Source organism: Lethenteron reissneri, chromosome 14 (genome assembly GCF_015708825.2).
Source record: "Lethenteron reissneri isolate LAM-NWPU_2019-01 chromosome 14, ASM1570882v1, whole genome shotgun sequence".
Classification (NCBI taxonomy): domain Eukaryota; kingdom Metazoa; phylum Chordata; class Hyperoartia; order Petromyzontiformes; family Petromyzontidae; genus Lethenteron; species Lethenteron reissneri.
In genome coordinates, this window is record NC_083792.1 from 1,861,198 (window position 1) to 1,882,284 (window position 21,087).

General features: G+C 58.2%; 1 protein-coding gene across 1 annotated transcript in view; it reads left to right on the top strand.

Annotated features, from left to right (window-relative positions):
* The window catches only part of LOC133342225 (cytoplasmic dynein 1 heavy chain 1-like), a 130,610-nt gene that overhangs the window by 39,010 nt on the left and 70,513 nt on the right, over positions 1-21,087 (top strand). Inside the window, 17 exon segments of the mRNA XM_061551231.1 lie at positions 1,008-1,247; positions 2,909-3,064; positions 3,933-4,046; positions 4,220-4,330; positions 4,925-5,134; positions 8,205-8,351; positions 9,172-9,338; positions 10,029-10,202; positions 11,186-11,351; positions 11,990-12,172; positions 12,509-12,766; positions 14,353-14,469; positions 14,780-14,945; positions 15,471-15,571; positions 17,326-17,485; positions 18,134-18,377; positions 19,864-20,047. Coding sequence (XP_061407215.1) covers positions 1,008-1,247; positions 2,909-3,064; positions 3,933-4,046; positions 4,220-4,330; positions 4,925-5,134; positions 8,205-8,351; positions 9,172-9,338; positions 10,029-10,202; positions 11,186-11,351; positions 11,990-12,172; positions 12,509-12,766; positions 14,353-14,469; positions 14,780-14,945; positions 15,471-15,571; positions 17,326-17,485; positions 18,134-18,377; positions 19,864-20,047 — 2,898 coding nt within the window.

Sequence of the window (21,087 nt, forward strand, 5' to 3'; positions counted from 1 at the left end):
GCAATCGCACCCAGCGCACCCGACTCACCTCGCCGGACAATACAGATAATGACGATGCAATACAGATTACACTATTATGCAGATTGTAATACAGATAACATTTACAGATAACAATTATCTTTTAATTCAGATCGTGTTATCATTATAAAACAGTTAACATTAACTGTATAATAAAGATAACAAAACAGTATAATACAGATAATGACAGTATAATACAGTTTAACACATAAGCTTTCATGGCCAATATTCATACAAAAGGTTTTTGGGTTAGAGCGTGTAAATATGAATGAGTTCTACACAAAACTTCAACATTCTCAAAACCAATTAAATGTCCTTGTTGGTGCGCATGTTCTGCAACTGCCAACAGTTGTGTTTGTGAGTATTTAATATACAAAAAAACTAATATCTGGTACTAAAGATGAATTGCCGAAGCTATCAACAGTAGGTGTGTACCAGATTAATTGCTCCTGTGGCCAATGCTGTGTTGGTCAGACGGAACTAATGATTTGCATGAGACTAGAAGAACACCAAATAAATATTAAATACTCATAATACAGATAATATTAACAATATAAGTATTAAACCACTACTACAACTAAACTAATCAATCATGAATACTACTACTAAACAACTAAACCACAAATACCACTCCTACTAATCTACGAATACTACAACTAAACTATTAAACCACGAATACGACTACTAAATTACTAAACCACTTATACAACTACCAAATGACTTATTCTACGCCTAAACTATTAAAACTAAACTACTAAAACGCTAATACTACCACTAAACTACTAAACCACTAATCCCAATATTACTACTTCACTACTAATACATAACTACCAAACTGATAACACCAATGGCTAAGCTGGTAACACCCCGACTAGCGAGCCAGTCATTCTCCCCTCGCACCGCTAACGCTCGCACGCCGCCTCCGCCGCCTCCGCCGTGCCGCTGACTTGCGGCCGGCGTGGCGGCGCCGCTCGTGCCCACCGGCGCAGCTGTTCCGCAACGGGCAGCGCCTGCTGGAGCGCCACCGCTTCCAGTTCCCGCCGTCGTGGCTCTACATCGACAACGTGGAGGGCGAGTGGGGCGCCTTCAGCGACATCATGAAGCGCAAGGACGCCGCCATCCAGCAGCAGGTGGCCAGCCTGCAGCTCAAGATCGTGCAGGAGGACCGCGCCGTCGAGGCCCGCACCGGGGAGCTGCTCGCCGAGTGGGAGCGCGGGAAGCCCGTCGCCGTGAGTCCTCCCGCTCCCCTCCACTCACCACCCCGTGTGGTCACGGGGTGGTGCGTCCTCTCACATCCCTCCACTCACCACCCCACGTGGTCGCGGGGTGGTGAGTCCTCTCACATCCCTCCACTCACCACCCCACGTGGTCGCGGGGTGGTGAGTCCTCTCACATCCCTCCACTCACCACCCCGTGTGGTCGCTTGGTGGTGAGTCCTCTCACATCCCTCCACTCACCACCCCACGTGGTCGCGGGGTGGTGAGTCCTCTCACATCCCTCCACGCACCACCCCGCGTAGTCGCGTCGCCGTGAGATCTCACGCCCCTCCGCTTACCACTCCACGTGGTCGCGGCACCGGCGGGGAGAGGCGGGAGCAGTTTGCGTTCTGCCCCTCGTCGGCCCAAACGCTGCACTGGCTACATACACAGACGATTGAAAACTGAGCGCTGCTTTTTTGGCGTTTAGTTTGTCGTCTTTCCCCTGCACCTCCGATTAGCGCGGTTGGCTACGTACTGTGCACGATATGGGCAAAGTGAAACTTGAGGCAGGCGTCTCAGCTGCACGTTCCTCAACAGCACTGCGTGGCCGACGTTTCGGGCAATGGCCCTCCTTCGTAGCGTATTACACATTTGTTTAACTTTTGAGGCCACACACGTTGTTATTGGCGAGTGTCGTTTTGTCGGTAACTGTGCCCGTGCGCCACTGCCAAAGCAGCAGCGGCAGCAGCAGCAGCAATTTGTGCGGACGCACGTTGAACACGAACGAGTGACACGATGCGATTCGCTCGTGCCTCTCGTGCATTCCACTGGAGGTCTCTCCCTCGCCGTTTCGGAGGAGAGCCTGCAGAGCCCATCGCTTACTTGCACGTGTGCGTGTACGTTGAACTTCCTTCGTGCCACACGTAGCCAACCGCGCTAATCGGAGTGGGACCGACGGCCACCTGAGAAGTCAAAAGGGGCCCGAGTCTTTGTCAGGGGGGCGTTGGTCCCCCTTCAGCCCCCCCCCCCCCCACCCCTTGCTGCTACGGGGCTACATCTGTCACGATCGATCCACTGCTGGATGAACACCTCCCCAAGCCGTCGCCGTCTCTCACGATCCTGCGATGCAGCGATCCGCGTGTTTCATTTACGGGTTCGTAGCGGCCATGCCAGGGTTTGCCATGATCCTGGCTACGTTCCGTTTGGCTGGGTGGCTTGAGGAGATTCACATTTGGCCGTTTCAGAACCGCTGAGAACCTGGATTCAAGGTCGAAGTCCTGGTACCGGGTGACTTTCTTTAACGTTGGATCGTAATGGCCATGCCAGAGTTTCTGAGCCAACTGCACCCAGGTGCTGGGTTTCAGCTCTGAGGTCCTGAGGCTGGGTTGAAGGTTCAAGTCCTGGTCGCTGAGTGCGTCTCTCTCTCTCTGCCGTCCCTCGTCATGGCGAGTGTCAATTTTCGTCTCGTGAAAATAAAACTATAAACTATTTTATTTTACCAAGTAAAGGCCTACTGAGCTGTGTAGCTCTTTTTCAGAAGCGACCTGATCACAAATGATATCCCAACGAAGTGGCTCATCACGTGGAGATTCAGAGCAGCCAAACGCTCTAAACGTGTGACGTTAATTATAAATAACGGTTCGTCCGGTGGAGTCGGTCGCACTCGTGGCATCTCCGCTGTTGTCTCCTAGGGGAACCTGCGGCCCGAGGAGGCGCTGCAGACGCTCACGATCTACGAGGGGAAGTTCGGGCGGCTCAAGGACGACCGCGACAAGTGCTCGCGCGCCAAGGAGGCCCTGGAGCTCACCGACACGGGCCTGCTCAGCGGCTCAGAGGAGCGGCTGCAGGCACGGCCCACACCGCACGGCACCATCACCTTCACCATCACTATCATCGTCAAACCTATTACAACTATTGTTTTTATTTTACCAGGTTAGGTCCCACTGAGCTACGTAGCTCTTTTTCAGTGGCCTGGCTATCTTAAATGATAGCTCAAAGACGTGGGCTTATCACGTGGAAATGTATCACAGCCGGCTACTCTAAACGCGTGACGTTGATTCTAAATGTGGAGGGATGAACCGGAGGACCTGGAGGAAAATCCACGCGACCACGGCGAGAGAGACACCACAAATTCGAATATACAGGGTCGGGATTGAACCCAGGACATCCTGTATACCAGGCGAGGTAGCTTACATCTCCTAGCCACCGTGGCACCCACATCGTCATTGTCAGCATCATCATCGTCATCAGCAACATCATCAGCAGCACCAGATTTAGCAGCAGTAGTGATATTGCCGTCATCATTAACACCGCCAGTATCATTATCGTCGCCATCGTCAATAGCTGACACCATCAGCGTCATCAGCAGTGTAATGCTGCACGTGTTGCACTCCCTCCTTCTGGCGAGCGAGGGAATGGCTTCTCAATGCCCACGGGATGGGAGTTGCGCGACGTTTGTGTGATCCGCCAACCCACGCCTCCAGAGTGCTGGGTTAGAGGCCACGCACCACCGCCTGTCCCCGTGCCTCGCTGTCTCCATATTCTCATATCTCCCGTTTGCCCATGTCACTGTCCCCATGTCACTGTCCCAATGTCACCTGTCCCCATGTCACCTGTCCCCGTGTCTTCTGTGTCCTCATGTCCCTGTGTCCTCATGTGCCCTGTGTCCCCGTGTCCCCTTGCTACCCGGGGCGTGGTGCCTGCGGTTCTCTCCAGGTGGCTCTGGAGGAGCTGCAGGACCTCAAGGGCGTGTGGTCCGAGTTGCACAAAATCTGGGAGCAGATCGACCAGATGAAGGAGCAGCCGTGGCTGTCGGTGCAGCCGCGCAAGGTGAGCGCTGAAGCGTCGCGCAGCAGCGGCACGCCCCGAACACCGGCGGTGTTGGTCACCGTGCGTCTCTGTGCCTGTGACCCTGTCTCTGTGTGTGTGACCGCGTCTCTGTGTGTGTCACGTGTCTCTGTGTGTGTGACCGCGTCTCTGTTTGTGTGACCGTGCGTGAGCAGCTGCGGCAGAGCCTGGACGGCCTCGTGAACCAGCTGAAGAACTTCCCCGCGCGCCTGCGCCAGTACGCGTCCTACGAGCACGTGCTCAAGCTGCTCAAGAGCTACCTCAAGGTGACCCCCCCCCCCCCCGCCCAGCGACGCCCGGTGCGGAGACATCCCTCAGCCCGGCCACTCGCTCCGATTGCCGTGGCACTGCAGCGGCGCGGCCCGGGTGAACGCCACGAGCGCCGGCCCGACGTGATGTCACTTCCGGTGACGGCGCTTCCGTTATGAAATCGTTGCATTCCTGATCGAGCCGGTCGATTCGTTCGTTTTGTTCATTTGGCACCGGGGGGAGGGTAGTGGGGGTCAGAAGTGCGTGGGGCAAGAGAGTGGGGGGGTTTGGGGTGGGGCAGTTTGCCCTCGACTCGACCTTAGGTAGCCCCAGGAGCAGTTCAAACATTTTCCACCACAGTTGGTCGTCTGCAGCACGTTAACTACCACACTGCCGATCCGTACGCAGACACACTCACAAAGACAAAGGTCCCCCGTTTAGCCTCAGCGGGCTGTTGGGCCGTGTGCACACGAGGGGGTGGCTGGCCAGCAACCGCGGTCCGGCCGCCTCCGTCTCCTAAGCGGCAACGTCCGCCGCACACCGCACCCGGGCACGCGCTCACGTGGGCGCACGCACACTCACGTGCCCCTCGGGCCCGCGATGCGCCGCAGGTGAACATGCTGGTGATCGACCTCAAGTCGGAGGCGCTGAAGGACCGCCACTGGAAGCAGCTGATGAAGCGGCTGCGCGTGAGCTGGGTGCTGTCGGAGCTCACGCTGGGCCACATCTGGGACGTGGACCTGCAGAAGAACGAGGCCGTGGTGAAGGACGTGCTGCTCGTGGCGCAGGGGGAGATGGCGCTCGAGGAGTTCCTCAAGCAGGTGCGGGAGAGGCACGCCCGGAGGCGGGGCCGCACGTGCCCCACACGCCCCGCACACCCCACACGCCCCGCACGCCCCGCACGCCACGCATGTCCCGCACACGCCTCGCACACCCCACACGCCCCGCACACCCCACACACCCCACACACCCCGCACGCCCCACACACCCCACACACCCCGCACACCCCACACACCCCACACGCCCCGCACACCCCACACGCCCCGCACGCCCCACACGCCCCGCACACCCCACACACCCCACACACCCCACACACCCCGCACGCCCACACACCCCACACACCCCACACACCCACACACCCCACACGCCCCACACGCCCCGCACACCCCACACACCCCACACACCCCACACACCCACACGCCCCGCACACCCCACACGCCCCGCACGCCCCACACGCCCCGCACGCCCCACACCACCCCACAACCCCACACCCCCACCACGCTCGCCCCACACCCCCACACCCCACCCCCCACACGCCCCTCACTCCCCCACGCCCCCACACCCACACACCCCGCACACCCCACCACCCCACACACCCCACACCCCCTCACACCCCACACTCCCCTCACACCCCACACACCCACACACCCCGCACTCCCCACACACCCCACACACCCCCCACACCCCACACACCCCACACTCCCCTCACACCCCACACGCCCCTCACGCCCCACACTCCCCCACACCCACACACCCACACACCCCACACACCCCCACGCCCCACACACCCCACACACCCCCACAACCCCACACACCCCACACGCCCCCACACTCCCCACACTCCCCGCACACCCCACACACCCCACACACCCCAACACCCCACCCCCCACACCCTCGCACCCCCACACCCCCCACAGCCCACACACCCCACACACCCCACACACCCACACACACCCCCACTCCCCTCACACCCCACACGCCCCTCACGCCCCACACTCCCCTCACACCCCACACACCCCTCACACCCCACACACCCCACACACCCCACACTCCCCCTCACACCCCCACTCCCCACACCCCCACACGCCCCACACTCCCCTCACTCCCCACACTCCCCACACTCCCCACACACCCCACACACCCCACACACCCCTCACACCCCTCACGCCCCGCACCCCCGCACTCCCCTCACTCCCCTCACTCCCCACACTCCCCTCCACACCCCCCACTCCCCTCACGCACCCACACGCCCTCACACCCCACACACCCCACACACCCCCACACCCCTCACTCCCCACACTCCCCACACACCCCCACACCCCCACACCCCACACGCCCCACACTCCCCACACACCCCTCACACCCCACACACCCCACACACCCCACACACCCCATACACCCCACACCCCCACTCACCCACACACCCCACACCCCCACCACCCCACACACCCCACACTCCCCACACTCCCCACACACCCCACACCCCCCACACCCCACACACCCCACACACCCCACACCCCACACACCCCACACACCCCACACACCCCACACACCCCACACCCCCACCACCCCACACCCCCACTCACCCCACACACCCCACACTCCCCACACACCCCACACACCCACACACCCCACACTCCCCACACACCCCACACCCCCACACTCCCCACACACTCCACACACCCCTCAGCCCCCACACACCCCTCACTCCCCACACACCCCACACACCCCACACACCCTCACTCCCCACACGCCCCACACTCCCCACACCCCCCACACCCCACACACCCCGCACGCCCCACACTCCCCACACCCCCCACACACCCACACACCCCACACCCTCACTCCCCACACGCCCCACACTCCCCACACACCCCACACACCCCACACACCCCACACACCCCACACTCCCCAACTCCCCGCACACCCCACACTCCCCTCACACCCCACACACCCCTCACTCCCCACACACCCCACACACCCCTCACACCCCACACTCCCCACACTCCCCACACTCTCCACACACCCCACACACCCACACACCCGCACGCCCCACACGCCCCACACGCCCCCACACCCCACACACCCCACACACCCCACACACCCCACACGCCCCACACGCCCCACACGCCCCGCACACCCCCACACACCCCACACACCCCGCACGCTCCGCACGCCCCGCACGCCACGCTCGCCCCACACGCCCCACACGCCCCGCACGCCCCGCACACCACGCTCCTCGCCGTCGGGGAGAGCCTCGCTTGGGGTCTCCTCGAGGCTCGCCGTCGCAGGAGGGCCCTGCGTTAGGATGGTTGGCCCCTTCCTGTTTGGGTAGTTTAATAAAAAAATGAAAATTTTTATCCGTGGGAGAAAACACGTGAGTCTCGCGTTCAGGGGAATGGCAGTCGGAGGTCCGCGCGGATGGGCTCATGAACCCACTTTGCTGCGTTGCCAATCTCCTGATCGCTACGCAGGCCACAGTATTGGCAGCTACTGTCCTAAGGGGGGGGGGGCGGTGGGGGGGCTCACGTGGGGGTCGTGTCAGGAGGGAGATGTGGAAAGTTGGATGCTGCTGGGAATCCAACTGCCACACCCTCCAGGTATCACTGGCTATGTCGGGCCAGACCCTTCCCCGTCACCCATCGCCCGGGCAATCACATTGCCGTTCAGTGGTGATGTCATCTCAATATTATCGGTGGTCAATTGCCCTCAGGTGGCCCTCACGGGCGCAATGCCTGGTCTGGGCACGCGGGCTCGGGCTGAAGTGACCCCAGTGCTTCTGCAGTTACACACGCTCAACCGTTCACTCGCTCAGTCACTCACCCATGCATTCTGTCGCTCACTCACTGGCTCGTTGAATCGCCCGCCCGCTAACTCACCCACTCGGTCACCCGCCTACCGACTTACTTGCTCACTCGGTGACTTCCTCACTCGAACAACAGCTCGCTCACCCACTCGTGCACTCACCTGTTCACTCACCCAACCACCCACTCACTCATGCACTCACCGCCTTGTTTGCTTGTTTTCTCGCACACTCCCTCACGCACTCGCCCGCTCATCTGCTTGCTCACCCACTCACTCACTCGCTCACCCACCGTCTCCCCCCTTCAGATCCGTGAGCTGTGGAGCGCCTACGAGCTGGACATGGTGAACTACCAGAACAAGTGCCGGCTCATCCGCGGCTGGGACGACCTCTTCAACCGCGTCAAGGAGCACATCAACAGCGTGTCGGCCATGAAGCTCTCCCCCTACTACAAGGTGAGGGCAGCCCCCCCTCCCCTCGCCGACTGCTGCCCCCCTCCACAAAACCGGAGTGGCGATGAGGACGACCCTGCCGCCCTCTGCGTGTCCGGGAAAGGCCTCACCGAGCCCCGAAGCTTCTTTCCAGGAGGGTCCTGCCCAGCTGGGACATTCGGTCCATTCCACCAACGAGGGCTTTTGGCACGTGATACAAAGACAAAGATCCCCCGTATAGCCTTATAACAGACTGTTGGAGCAAGTGCTGTTTGCAGCGAGTAGCACCTATGCAGGCCGGCACGGCACACGATGGGTTGGGTGGCCAGCACCACACACAGCCGCCTTTGCCACACATGATACACACACACGGACAACCCACACGGACCCTGCCAGCACGCCTCCCGTCCGCACTGAAGCGGTGGAGAGAGCTCGGTCACTGTTGCGGACTGACGCCACTGCCGCCTCTCGAGCTGTCGGCCCCACGCGGTGAGTGGCCCTGGTGCTCGGGGTCACGTGACAACGCAGGCCTCGCCAGCCCGGGTGCTTTTGGGGCGACGGAGCGGATCGAGGGACGCCCTGCGCAGCACGCGGTGGTTTGGGGAAGAGTTGAGCGCGACGCCAGGTGTGACAGAGGGCCCGAGTAGAGGGGGCGTGGTGGCGGACACTGGCGACCTTTGACCCGAGTTGGATAAACATCGTGGATATAGGACCACAGAGCTCGGGCAATTGTTGGCGCCGGGTGTGGCCGCCTTCCCGCCTGCCTGTGGTTTCCCGTGCCTCTGAGTCGTCTCTCCTGTGCGTGTTTCTAAACAATGACAATGGTGTCAATGTGGGCGCGCAGGTGTTTGAGGAGGACGCGCTGAGCTGGGAGGACAAGCTGAACCGCATCCTGGCGCTGTTCGACGTGTGGATCGACGTGCAGCGCCGCTGGGTCTACCTGGAGGGCATCTTCACGGGCAGCGCCGACATCAAGCACCTGCTGCCCGTCGAGACGGGCCGCTTCCAGAGGTGGCGCCCTCGCACCCACGCACACAACGAGTGTGCTTTTGTGTGTGCGAGTGTGTGTGTGCGTGTGTGTGCGAGTGTGTGCGTGTGTGTGTGCGTGTGTGCGTGTGTTTTTGCGTTTGCGAGTGTGCGAGTGTGTTTTTGTGTTTGCGAGTGTGTGTGTGTGTGCAAGTGTGTTTTTCTGTGTGTGTGTGAGTGGGAAGCGGTGGCGAACCCGGTGAGCTGAGTTCGATTCCCAGTCACAGCGCTGGGCAGGCAAAAGCAGCCGGATGTGGTGCTGACCACCCCTCTTGTACTGTGCCGGTCTTCAGAGGCGTTCGCTAACAGCACTTGCCCCATCGGTTTGTTAGAGGCTATACAGGCAATCTTTGTTTTTGTGCATTTGTATGTGCGTGCACGCGTGTATCCCTGTGCGTTTGTCATTATTATCGCACAACTGACAAAAGCCAGGACTTCAAATGTCTACCTTAGAGACCTCCTCAACAAAGAGGGCGATCCTGGGACAATCAGGGCAGGTGGCCACCCGACGCATCGCGCTGATACCGACACCCACGGCTGGCGCCTTCGCTCCGCCGCTTCGGCTTAAAGCTTCCCCGCCCGTCGACGTCTCGTCAGCGCCAAGCGCGGCCGTCTGTCCGTCCGTCTGTCCGTCTGTCCGTCTGTCCATCTGTCTGTCTGTCCCTCGCCCCGCAGCATCAGCACGGAGTTCCTGGCGCTCATGAAGAAGGTGTCCAAGTCTCCGCTCGTCATGGACGTGCTCAACATCCCCGGCGTGCAGCGCTCGCTCGAGAGGCTCGCCGACCTCCTCGGCAAGATCCAGAAGGCGCTGGGGGAGTACCTGGAGCGGGAGCGATCCTCATTCCCCCGGCGAGTCCTACAGACCCGCCCCATCGTCCACACTCCACACTCCGTGTTCCACACTCCACACTCCGTGTTCCACACTTCACACTCCCTGTTCCACACTGCTCACTCCGTGTTCCACACTCCGCGTTACACACTCCGTGTTCCACACTGCACACTCCGTGTTCCACACTGCACACTCCGTGTTCCACACTCCCTGTTCCACAGTCCGTGTTTCACACTCCACACTCCGTGTTCCACGCTCCGTGTTTCACACTTTATACTCCCTGTTTCACACTCCACACTCCGTGTTCCACACTCCATAATCCACACTCGGTGCTCCACATTCCACACTCCGTACTACACACTCTGTATTCCACACACCATGCTCCATACTCCTTACTCTGTACTCGGAGTATTTATTTGTAGCCAGTGGTAAGATGTTTGGTTTGAGCCGAGCTGGACAAAATTCTAGTAACACAACGAAGGTGTGGCCACGTCATTGACGTGGCCCGACTCAGAGCCCCACTATGACTCAACAGACCCTGCTTGGTGATAAAGTTCACCAATTCGATGAGTCGTTAAACACAGCCATGAATAATCGAGCGAGCGAGGGGGCGAGTGATCCAGCGAGCGGGCGGGCGAGTTAGCGAGTGAGCGAGCAGGCGGGTGAGTGACTGGGCGAGCGAGCATGCTGATGAGTGAGTGGGCGAGTGGGTGGGTGAGAGGGCAATTGAGCGGGCGAGCGGGCAAGCAAGTGGGCAAGTGAGTGGGCGAGTGAGCGGACGGGCGAGCGAGTGGGTAGGCGAGTGGGTGAGTGGGCGAGTGAGCGGGCTAGCAAGTGAGGGGCAAGCGAGTGAGTGGGCAAGCGAGTGAGTGGGCAAGCGAGCGGGCGAGCAGGTGGGCGGGCGGGCGGGTGGGCGAGCGGGCAGGCGATCGTGATAGAGTTGCGCACGCGGGGGCCCCCACCATGCCCTGACCCGCGCGACCCGCCCATCGCCGTGCTGCAGGTTTTACTTCGTGGGCGACGAAGACCTCCTGGAGATTATCGGCAACAGCAAAAACGTGGCCAAGCTGCAGAAGCACTTCAAGAAGATGTTCGCCGGCGTTTCCAGCATCATCCTCAACGAGGACAGCTCCGTGGTGCTGGGGGTGGCGTCGCGCGAGGGGGAGGAGGTACGTCCGGCGGTGCCGCGGGGCGCCAAGTGGGGCCCGTCATCTCAGTGGGAAGTAGAACTTAGAAGAAGAAGATCTGATAACGGCGGAAGATGGAAGCACTGCACGTGACCGCGTGGTCCTGCGTTGGTGTATTATGATCGTGGCTACAAAAAGCTGCCCCTACACGTCAAACAATTGGCCTCCCTGTCTATTTTTCGTTGTTCCCTTGAAGCACTCGCCGATTTCCCCTCAGCTCACCCCAACTCCCCTTCCGCTTCCCTTCCCCATCACTAACCCCATCCTTCTCCCCAACTTGCCGACCCATTCATCGCACCTCCGATTAGCGCGGTTGGCTACGTGCGGTGCGAAAGAAGTTCAACGCACGCGTACATACAGCACACTCATCACTCACCACTCATCGTCACTTGCAGCATCATCATCACATTCACGCGCTACCATCCTTCTCGTCGACGCATCTCATCTCGCCGCACTGTTCCGCCGTACAAATCTGCTAATTCCTTGTTCGGCGGTTGGGGCGCTCTACGATTGAAATAAAACAAGAGAAGAGACCGGCCGTCCTGGACGCGTGAGAGCGAAGAGACGGCGGCGATTCTGCTGATCGGTTTGTGTTTCCTCCGTCTCGGCCGCCCCGCCAGGTGCTGTACAAGACGCCGGTGTCCATCGCGGAGCACCCCAAGATCAACGAGTGGCTGACGCTGGTGGAGCGCGAGATGAGGGTCACCCTGGCGCGGCTGCTCGCCGACTCCATCGCCGACACGCATGCCTTTGGGGGATGCGTCGATCCCGGCGCCTACCTCCAGTGGATCGACAAGTACCAGGTGCTGCGTCGGACCCCCCGGCGGGCCTCCTGCCGCCCGGGCTGTTGATCGACGACGTTAGAACCGTGCGCACAGTAGATCCCGTTTAAACTCGCCCGTTGTGGATTTTGTTGTTGTTTGCAGTCTGTCAGGCATTCCCCCATAACCAGAATCAGAATATTTATTTGTGCTGAAGCTATTTTAACAGATGTCCAATAGGAAGCCTCCTCTCCTCCTAATAACTGTCCGATCGCTTTTACTCTTCAACCTACTCCACTTCACTTCAGATGATCGTGTCCCCACCGCCTGGGCCTTTGCGACTCTCCGCTTTCCCCGTTTTTGACCCCCGACCCCCAGGCACAGCTGGTGGTGCTGTCGGCCCAGATCTCGTGGTCGGAGAGCGTGGAGGCAGCGCTGGCCTCGGCAGCGGCGGCGGCGTCGGGGCGGCCGGCCGTCGAGGGGGACGGCCGCTCCGACGAGGACGAGGCCGGCGCGGCGGCCGCGGCGGCGGCGCTGGGCGGCGTCCTCGCCACGGTGGAGGCGACGCTCACCGTGCTCGCCGACTCCGTGCTGCTCGAGCAGCCGGCGCTGCGGCGCAGGAAGCTGGAGCACCTGGTGGGTGCCGTGTGGGGGTGGGGGGGGCGATAACAAGCAGAAGTTTTCGGTGTCTGTGACCTCTGTCTGTGACCGGCCGTGCCATACCGTGGTCGGCATGGCCGCTCGGTATGTACCGTATGTTGAGCTTCTTTCGCACCGTACGTAGCCAAACGTGCTAATCGATGCAAGGTATTAATCGCCCGCCCCCCTCCGTGTCCCACCGCCGTGCCCTCACGTCTCCACGTGCGCGTCCTCCGGCGACATCGGCCGAGGTGTCACGTGAGCAGGTCACGTGCACGCACACCCACCAATCGCGGCCACCTGGCCGCATGACCCCGACGTTACCACCTCTCCTGAGTCCCACCGATCCCCCGCCGGCCTTGCCACCGCCCCCGGTCAAGGCCTACGATGCGTGCGCCTACAGCTGGCGCTGCCAGGCCTCCCAGACGACCGCAATCGGTCGCTCGCCGCCACCTTCTCTGCTCCCTCTACGTGGCCCCTCCTGCCCGCGTGCAGTTGCACCGCCCGCACACTCGGGACTAGCTCCGCGTTGTCATTCCGTATTTATTTTCCTCGGGAATGTTTTTTGTGTCTCGGATTTTGTTGTTGTTGTTTTTAACGATTGTCTTTATTCTGCGGTGAAGTATTTTGTGTTTTTCCTTTTCCGTGTTTGCACCCCAGCTCCTCCTTTTCAGCCGGCTGCGCCACCCTGATGAGTCTGTCGCTGGTTCCCGGCGACACGTGTGAACGATACCCTCGGGATCTCCCGAATCGGAATGTACTCGACGTCGTTTGGTTAGCCAGGCCTCGACAGAATTGTTCCCCTTTGTTAGAAACCATCGGCGCCGCGGCATGCGAATTGCACTCCGTTTTACAACGTGTTTCCTGATTATAACTGTGATGAGGTAGTATTATTTATTAATGTCATCCTTCACACGTAGATTATTTTGAAGAATGATCATGACGTGCCGCTGCTGCACAGTGTTTGCTCGTTCTCGTAGAGAGACGACGACTCGGAGGCGCGAGAAACCACAGATAAGCGGCCCCCAATATATATTAAGATGTCATCGGCCAATTAAAACCCACGCGTGCGAGGGGGTAACACTCTTATCACTTAGAGAAGTGACAGGTGATATTAGTCCGCGCCTTGCTGTCCCACCTTCTAGTAAGCCAGATTATTAATGCACCTCCTCAACGCCTACGGGAAGGGAGTTTCACAACTTTCGTGCAATCCGCAGGCCGCGTGCGTAGCCACCGTCGCTCTGCTGTTCTTAATTGTTATCCTGTTCACGAGCACAACGCGTGTTTTGGGGAGGACAACGACATTTTATGCGAGTTTTCAAAGAACTTTTATTTGAATAATTGGCACTCATTTGAGTCGATTTGGGAATCGGAAACGCAATAAATGACTTGGGTTTGTCACTGTACACTGAACGCAAAGACGGGGCAGATGGCTCCGTCTCCTTTGTCTACACATAACCTACCACTTACTCCCCCTCTCCCGCTCCCTGGCTTTCTCTCTCTTGCCCCCCCCCCCTCTCTCTCCTGCTCCCTCTCCTGCTCGCTCCCGCTATTCCGCATGATGTCGGCGTCCGTGGCCGTAGATCACCGAGCTGGTTCACCAGAGGGACGTGACGAGGGCGCTGGCGCGGAACAAGGTCTCCCACCCCAAGCGCTTCGAGTGGCTCTCCCAGATGCGCTTCAGCTTCGACCCCAAGCAGGTGCGATCGACCCCACGGTCACGCGGGGTCGTGCGGGGTCACGTGGGGTCACTCGAGGTCACACGGGGTCACACGGGGTCATGCAAGGTCGCCGGAGCAACGATCAGCGGCATCGCTCTGCCCATAAATCTGTCGCGTGATCTGAGCGTTGAAGACGGTGGCTGGGAATGTCCCGTCATTAAACCCGTTTCCGTTGCTCCATTGATTTCGTTCCGTCTCGCTCCCAATACGCCTTTAGCTCCGCGCCTCTCGCCCGCGCTGTCCCGTCTCCGCCTCGCCCCAATCCCCTCGCGCCGCTCTCTCCCCACAGACGGACGTGCTGAAGCAGCTGTCTATCCACATGGCCAACGCCAAGTTCAACTACGGCTTCGAGTACCTGGGCGTGCAGGACAAGCTGGTGCAGACGCCGCTCACCGACCGCTGCTACCTCACCATGACGCAGGCGCTCGAGGCCCGGCTGGGCGGCTCGCCCTTCGGTGAGGGTGCCGGCGGCCCCACCACGGGCTCCATCTTTTCTTGACGGTGGGGGGGGTTATAGGGATCGGGAGGAGCAACAGTCCACCCAGGGGGATTTCTTTCCAGTGACAGTGAAGTAACATGAACCGCGAGACGGAGAGATCCTCTGGGCGGGGATTAAAGCCGTGGGAAGTCGGTGATGTTGATGGTGGTGATGGAGCTCCGGTCATCCTTGTAGAAGAGCTGATTAGCGCAATGGGCCTTAGTGTCTGATATAGAAAAGCCTTGAGTTTTAGCCCGACCCAAGTGCATTGCATTTCAAAGGAACCGCACGGAGGAACTGCGAGGCTTTATCAAGGCCACCGATTGCATTCGGTATCAGGACACAGGCCTCTCCCGTAACACGCTCAGCTCCCGCTGGGATGTAAATGTTTGGTGAACGGTAATGTCAGAAACACAGCCGTGCTGAAAGGGTCTCTGGTGCGGCCGTGGCCGGTGGCGAGCGCTCATCGGGATGACTGCGGTGGCACTTTGTGTGGCTTCAGGCCCTGCTGGGACGGGCAAGACGGAGTCCGTGAAGGCCCTGGGCAATCAGCTGGGCCGCTTCGTGCTGGTGTTCAACTGCGACGAGACCTTCGATTTCCAGGTGAGGACGCATCGTGGCTTGATCGCCGAACCCTCCCCCCTGCTCACGAAGTGCAATGGTGGCTCGGGGGAAGGGGGGGGGGGGTTCGTAATGGCCGTGTTAAAGCGCCGAGCCAGCGTCGCAGTGCCGTGTGGTCGCCCATACCGACGAGATCGGGTTCTCTCGTGGAGCGAGTTGAGCCCGCCCGGTCACCGACAACTGCACAAAAACAAAGCTAGCGCTAGAGATCGTGATTGTCAGGTGACGCAACACATTTGAGCTGTCGAGGATTTTGCACCTGGTGGGGGAATGTACCTGACCGTGACCCCTGGGGCAGAGGCTCATCGATGGTGAGACGCACGGGGGGTGGCCTCGTTTGCCCCTGTGTGAGGCGGACTCCACCAGAGACACCGGCCCAGGGAAGCCTCGCAGTCGTTGCCATCCACGTGTCCCCTGGCAGGAGAATCTGTGTTTGGGCCAGAGCCGTTGGAGGTTTTCCAGCCTGTGTGTGCGTGCGTGTGTGTGCATGTGTCTGTGGGGAGCGGGAGCGTAGCAGTTAGCGCGCTGCGCTTCGAACCTGATGACCCGAGTTCGATTCCCGCTCATGGCCAACACCAGTTGCGATTATCCGAACTGGTCCTGGGCCTCCCCTGGGCTGACTGGCTGCCCTGCCCGTGCTGTTGACGCCGCACAGCTTTCTTTGCTGCTGCCTCGCAACTCTCGTCCCCCACCCACTCACTTTGGAAGCCCTTAGAAGCAGCTGCATGTGGAGGCTTCCCCCCCTCTTGTCTCTCCGCCTGATGAAGACCGCTTGTGCTGTGGTCGAAACGTCGTGGGATTTTTGCTTTTATTTTAATTCATTTTAAATTTTATTTTCTATCCACGTGACTTTACCGAAAGAACCAAGAATATGGATTCCTGCAGTCACGAAAGTTTAAAGCCAAAATTGTATCGCCATCTGTTTCTATCTGTACGGGAATAGAGCGTTGCCCCCTTGCGCAAGGCGTCGGTTTTCATCTGGGTGCTCCGGTTTCCTCCCCACTTGTACAATAAATGCTCGTCATTAACTGGCTGAAAACATCTTAAAATAAATGAAAACTAAATGCAGGGCTCGCCTCAAAAAGAATCCTTCGACTCAGTGTCGCCCTCCTGGATAAATAAGTGATGATGAATCATAAATCCTTAGTTCTGGAAATCTATAACAAAGTCAATCTGGCTGTCGCCTGATGAGGCTGGTTGTAATTACCGGCGAAACGTCACAGTACTCGAATTGTAAATGTTGTGGGTTTACTCTCCAACACACCGGTGTGCTGAACTAGTAACTAATTTCGATGTAAAGCTTTCGTGACTGCAGGGATTCATCTTCTTGGTTCTCGGGTAAAGGCACGTAGAAGGGAAATAATAAAATAATGCAAATTAAACATAATAAACGTCGTGAGAATTGTATTTTATTATGTTTTATTGTTATTATTTTATTATGTATCTTCTACGTGACTTTACCGAAAGAACCAAGAAGATAGTAACGAATTGGCACGTTCTGTTTACGTGACAAACCTTACTAACTAGCTGTGCCGGGTGGTGGCGGGGTTTAACAACATATTTATATTCACGCCATTTAATCCAAAAAAAACCTCTATGGACAATATTGGTCGCGAAAGCCTACTACGTGTTAAAAATCAATCTGGAGAACTGTAATTATGAATATTATTCCTTACTATGATAATTTTTACAACCGCATTGCACTGTGTCTGTGTGCGCGTGTGTGCCCTGCGCAGGCGATGGGCCGCATCTTCGTGGGGCTGTGCCAGGTGGGCGCGTGGGGCTGCTTCGACGAGTTCAACCGCCTGGAGGAGCGCATGCTGTCGGCCGTGTCGCAGCAGGTGCAGTGCATCCAGGAGGCGCTGCGCGAGCACGCCAACCCCTGCCGCCTGCGCGGTCAGTCTCCGCCACCGCCACCGCGGCCACAACAACCACAGCAACAACCACCACCAAATCACAACCACAACAACCACAGCAACCACAGCAACAATCACCAAATCACAACCACAACAACCACAGCAACCACAGCAACAATTACCAAATCACAACCACAACAACCACAGCAACAACCACCAAATCACAACCACAACAACCACAACAACCACAGCAACAACCACCAAATCACAACCACAACAACCACAGCAACAACCACCAAATCACAACCACAACAACCACCAAATCACAACCACAAGAACCACAGCAACAACCACCAAATCACAGCCACATTAACCCCTCGCATAGCAACAACCACAGCCTATGATGATGGTCATGACGACGACGATGACGGTGATCACGATGATGACGAGTATGACGATGATGATGACAACGATGATGATGATAACCACGATGATGATGATGATCACGATGATGATCACGATGATGATCATGATGATGATCACGATGATGACGAGTATGACGACGATGATGACGACGACGATGATGATGATGATCACGATGATGATCACGATAATGATGATGATCACGATGATGACGATGATGACGACGACGGCGGCGCCATTGTCGTTGCTCCCCCGCTCGGAGCAGAGTCGCCGCCCATCACGTGCGAGCTGCTGGGCAAGCAGGTGAAGGTGAGCGCCGAGATGGCCATCTTCATCACCATGAACCCGGGCTACGCCGGCCGCTCCAACCTGCCCGACAACCTCAAGAAGCTCTTCCGCAGCCTGGCCATGACCAAGCCCGACCGGCAGCTCATCGCGCAGGTCATGCTCTACTCGCAGGGCTTCCGCACGGCCGAGGTGCTCTCCAACAAGATCGTGCCCTTCTTCAAGTGAGCGTCCGCTTCCCCCCGGCCCCGCACGCCTCCTCTCAACAGACTTGCCGGTTTCGGAGGGTGGGGTGGGTGGGGTGGGTAGGAGGAGTGGGGTGGGTGGGTGGAGTGGGAGGGGTGGGTGTGTGGGGGTGGTGGGTGAGGTGGGTGGGAGGGTTGGGTGGGTTGGGTGGGGGGGGTTGGTGGGGTGGGTGGGAGGGGTGGGTGGCTGGAGTTTGGGTGGGTGGGGTGGGCGGGGTGGATGGGGTAGGTGGGTGGGAGGGGTGGGGTGGGGTGGGTGAGGAGGCTTGTGGGAGGGGTGGGAGGGTTGGGTGGGTGGGTGGGGCGCGTGGGTGGGAGGGGCGGGTGGGGTGGGAGGGGCGGGTGGGATGAGAGGGGTGGGTGGGGTGGGAGGGGTGGGTGTGGGGGTAGCGGTCAACCTCCCCTGACCTCTTTCTCTCTCTCTGTCCGGACCTTTGATGTCAATCACGAGTTTGCCTGGTCTTCGCTCCATGGACAGCTCTGGTGTACGACGGCGAACTGCGTGCCGAGAAAAAATTGAGATATCTTTCGGAAATGTCTAAAATCTTATTTTTATCAACTTGCCCTTTAATTATTAATCTCGGAATTAATGACACGATGTGCTGCTGGTCAATATCATAAGCAGCGCCTCGATGGAAATGTTTTTTCCATTCTTCTCTGCCCTCCGCCCTCCCATTTGTTTTCACAAACGTCCACCTCCCTCGGCTCCTCCAAAGTCAGCCGATCATCGGCCCTCGTCTCACTCTTTTTCCCCTTCCGTTCTCCCTTCTGTGACGTCCGTAATCCTCATCGACACCCGTCCCCCCGTACGATCTGTCCGAAGACATTTTACGTCCTGAACCTGCAAGCTTCATATCTGCACGTGACTGAGAGCGACAGGACGCTAAGCGGGTCACATGGGGTGATTGCGTGGGGTGGTCACGTGGCTAATTCACCCGCACCGGTTGGCTGCGGAGTTATGAATGTAGATATCCGTGGAAGTGCGCGGGGAGTACTTAGGTGCCACCGAGCTCCTCCCGCTCATGCAGATTATTTTATTTTTTCCCATCCAAATTTAAATTCAGATCGAAAAGTAGCAAACATCTTCTGCGTCTCTGTAAAAGTTGCACTCGATCTGCCCGGGAGCTGCGGTTTGACCACCCATGTATCAGTTACGAGTGATACAAGATTGAAATCTATAAGACTCATGATTTGTCGCTCATGACCTGCATTGATGATGACAATTATGATGCTGCTGCTTCTGATGATGACGATATTTATGATGATAATGCTGATTACACTGTCATTGCCACTGATAATGATGATGACATCGCTGACAATGCTACGGGCGACACTACTGCTGCCGATGTTGATGCTGACGATGACGACAATGATAATGATGATGCCAATGCTGTGGATGCTGACACCGATTCCACTACCGATAACAACGGCGGCGATGGCGGTGGCGGTGGCGCTCCCCCCGCAGGCTGTGCGACGAGCAGCTCTCCTCGCAGAGCCACTACGACTTTGGGCTGCGCGCCCTCAAGAGCGTCCTCGTCAGCGCCGGCAACGTGAAGCGCGAGCGCATCCAGCGCATCAAGCGCGACAAGGTGGAGCGCGGCGAGGTGGTGGACGAGGGCCAGATCGCCGAGAACCTCCCCGAGCAAGAGGTGACGTGCCCACCCATCGCACCCTGGAGGGGGGGAGCAAGGGGGGGCTATGCCATCCAGCGAGGGGGGCCCCCTCCGCCATCCCCACCCCCTCTCGGCCCACTTCATGCCTAAGGCCCAGGTTGGACTGACTAAATCTAGGCCAAGGCTTGGAGTGATTGTAGTCTTTTGTCCTTCTCCCCCACACCGCCGATTAGCCTAGTTGACGACGTACCATGCGAAAGAAGTTCTACATACATACAACATACATACAACATACATGCACCCGAGTATTTAGGGTACAGCTAATTTTCAGCAGGGTCGCTTCCAACTGGGCATTTACTTCGCAGTTATTGGATGGATTTGGCCGTAGTCTCCACCTTCTAGCAGTAGTCTTCTCGCAAGGACAGGCCCTTTCAATGGCCCGAAGACCAGCCAACGAAGATGAGTGGGACCTGCGTTACGAGTGTGTGCCAACTTTATGTGGAAGGCCTCTCGCGTGCAAACGCTGAAACTCGCTAGTTCCCGAGTCACACCTTAGGCCAGAACTGATGAGGTAAGACTGAGATGGGACCGACTACGCCAAGGCTGTTCGAGACTGGCAAGGGAATGATGGAGCCAAAACTGAGATTGACCAAGCGTTGGCGAAAGCTTGGACCGATTAAGTAAATTTTAAGAATGGACTGGCAAGGCCAAATATAAGGATGGGATAGGCAATGCCAAGGCTATTGCTACAAATGTAGGCTGAGAGTGAAATTGATTAGGCCCAGACCAAGGATGAGACTACACTAGGCCGAGGTTGAACAGTACTCAAGCTGATAAAGGTCCTGACCCCCAATGGTTGTTATGACAACAGCTGGAACAACACTAATCTCTCACTGTATCCACACGTCATCATCCACCGCCACCCACCGCCACCATCAACCACAACCACCAGGGGAGGCCCAGGACTCATGCAGATAATAGTCACTGGTGTTGGCCGTGAGCCGGAATCGAACCCGGGTCTATAGGTTCGTAGCGCAGCGCGCTAACCGCTACACTACCCCCCCCCCCCCCATCAC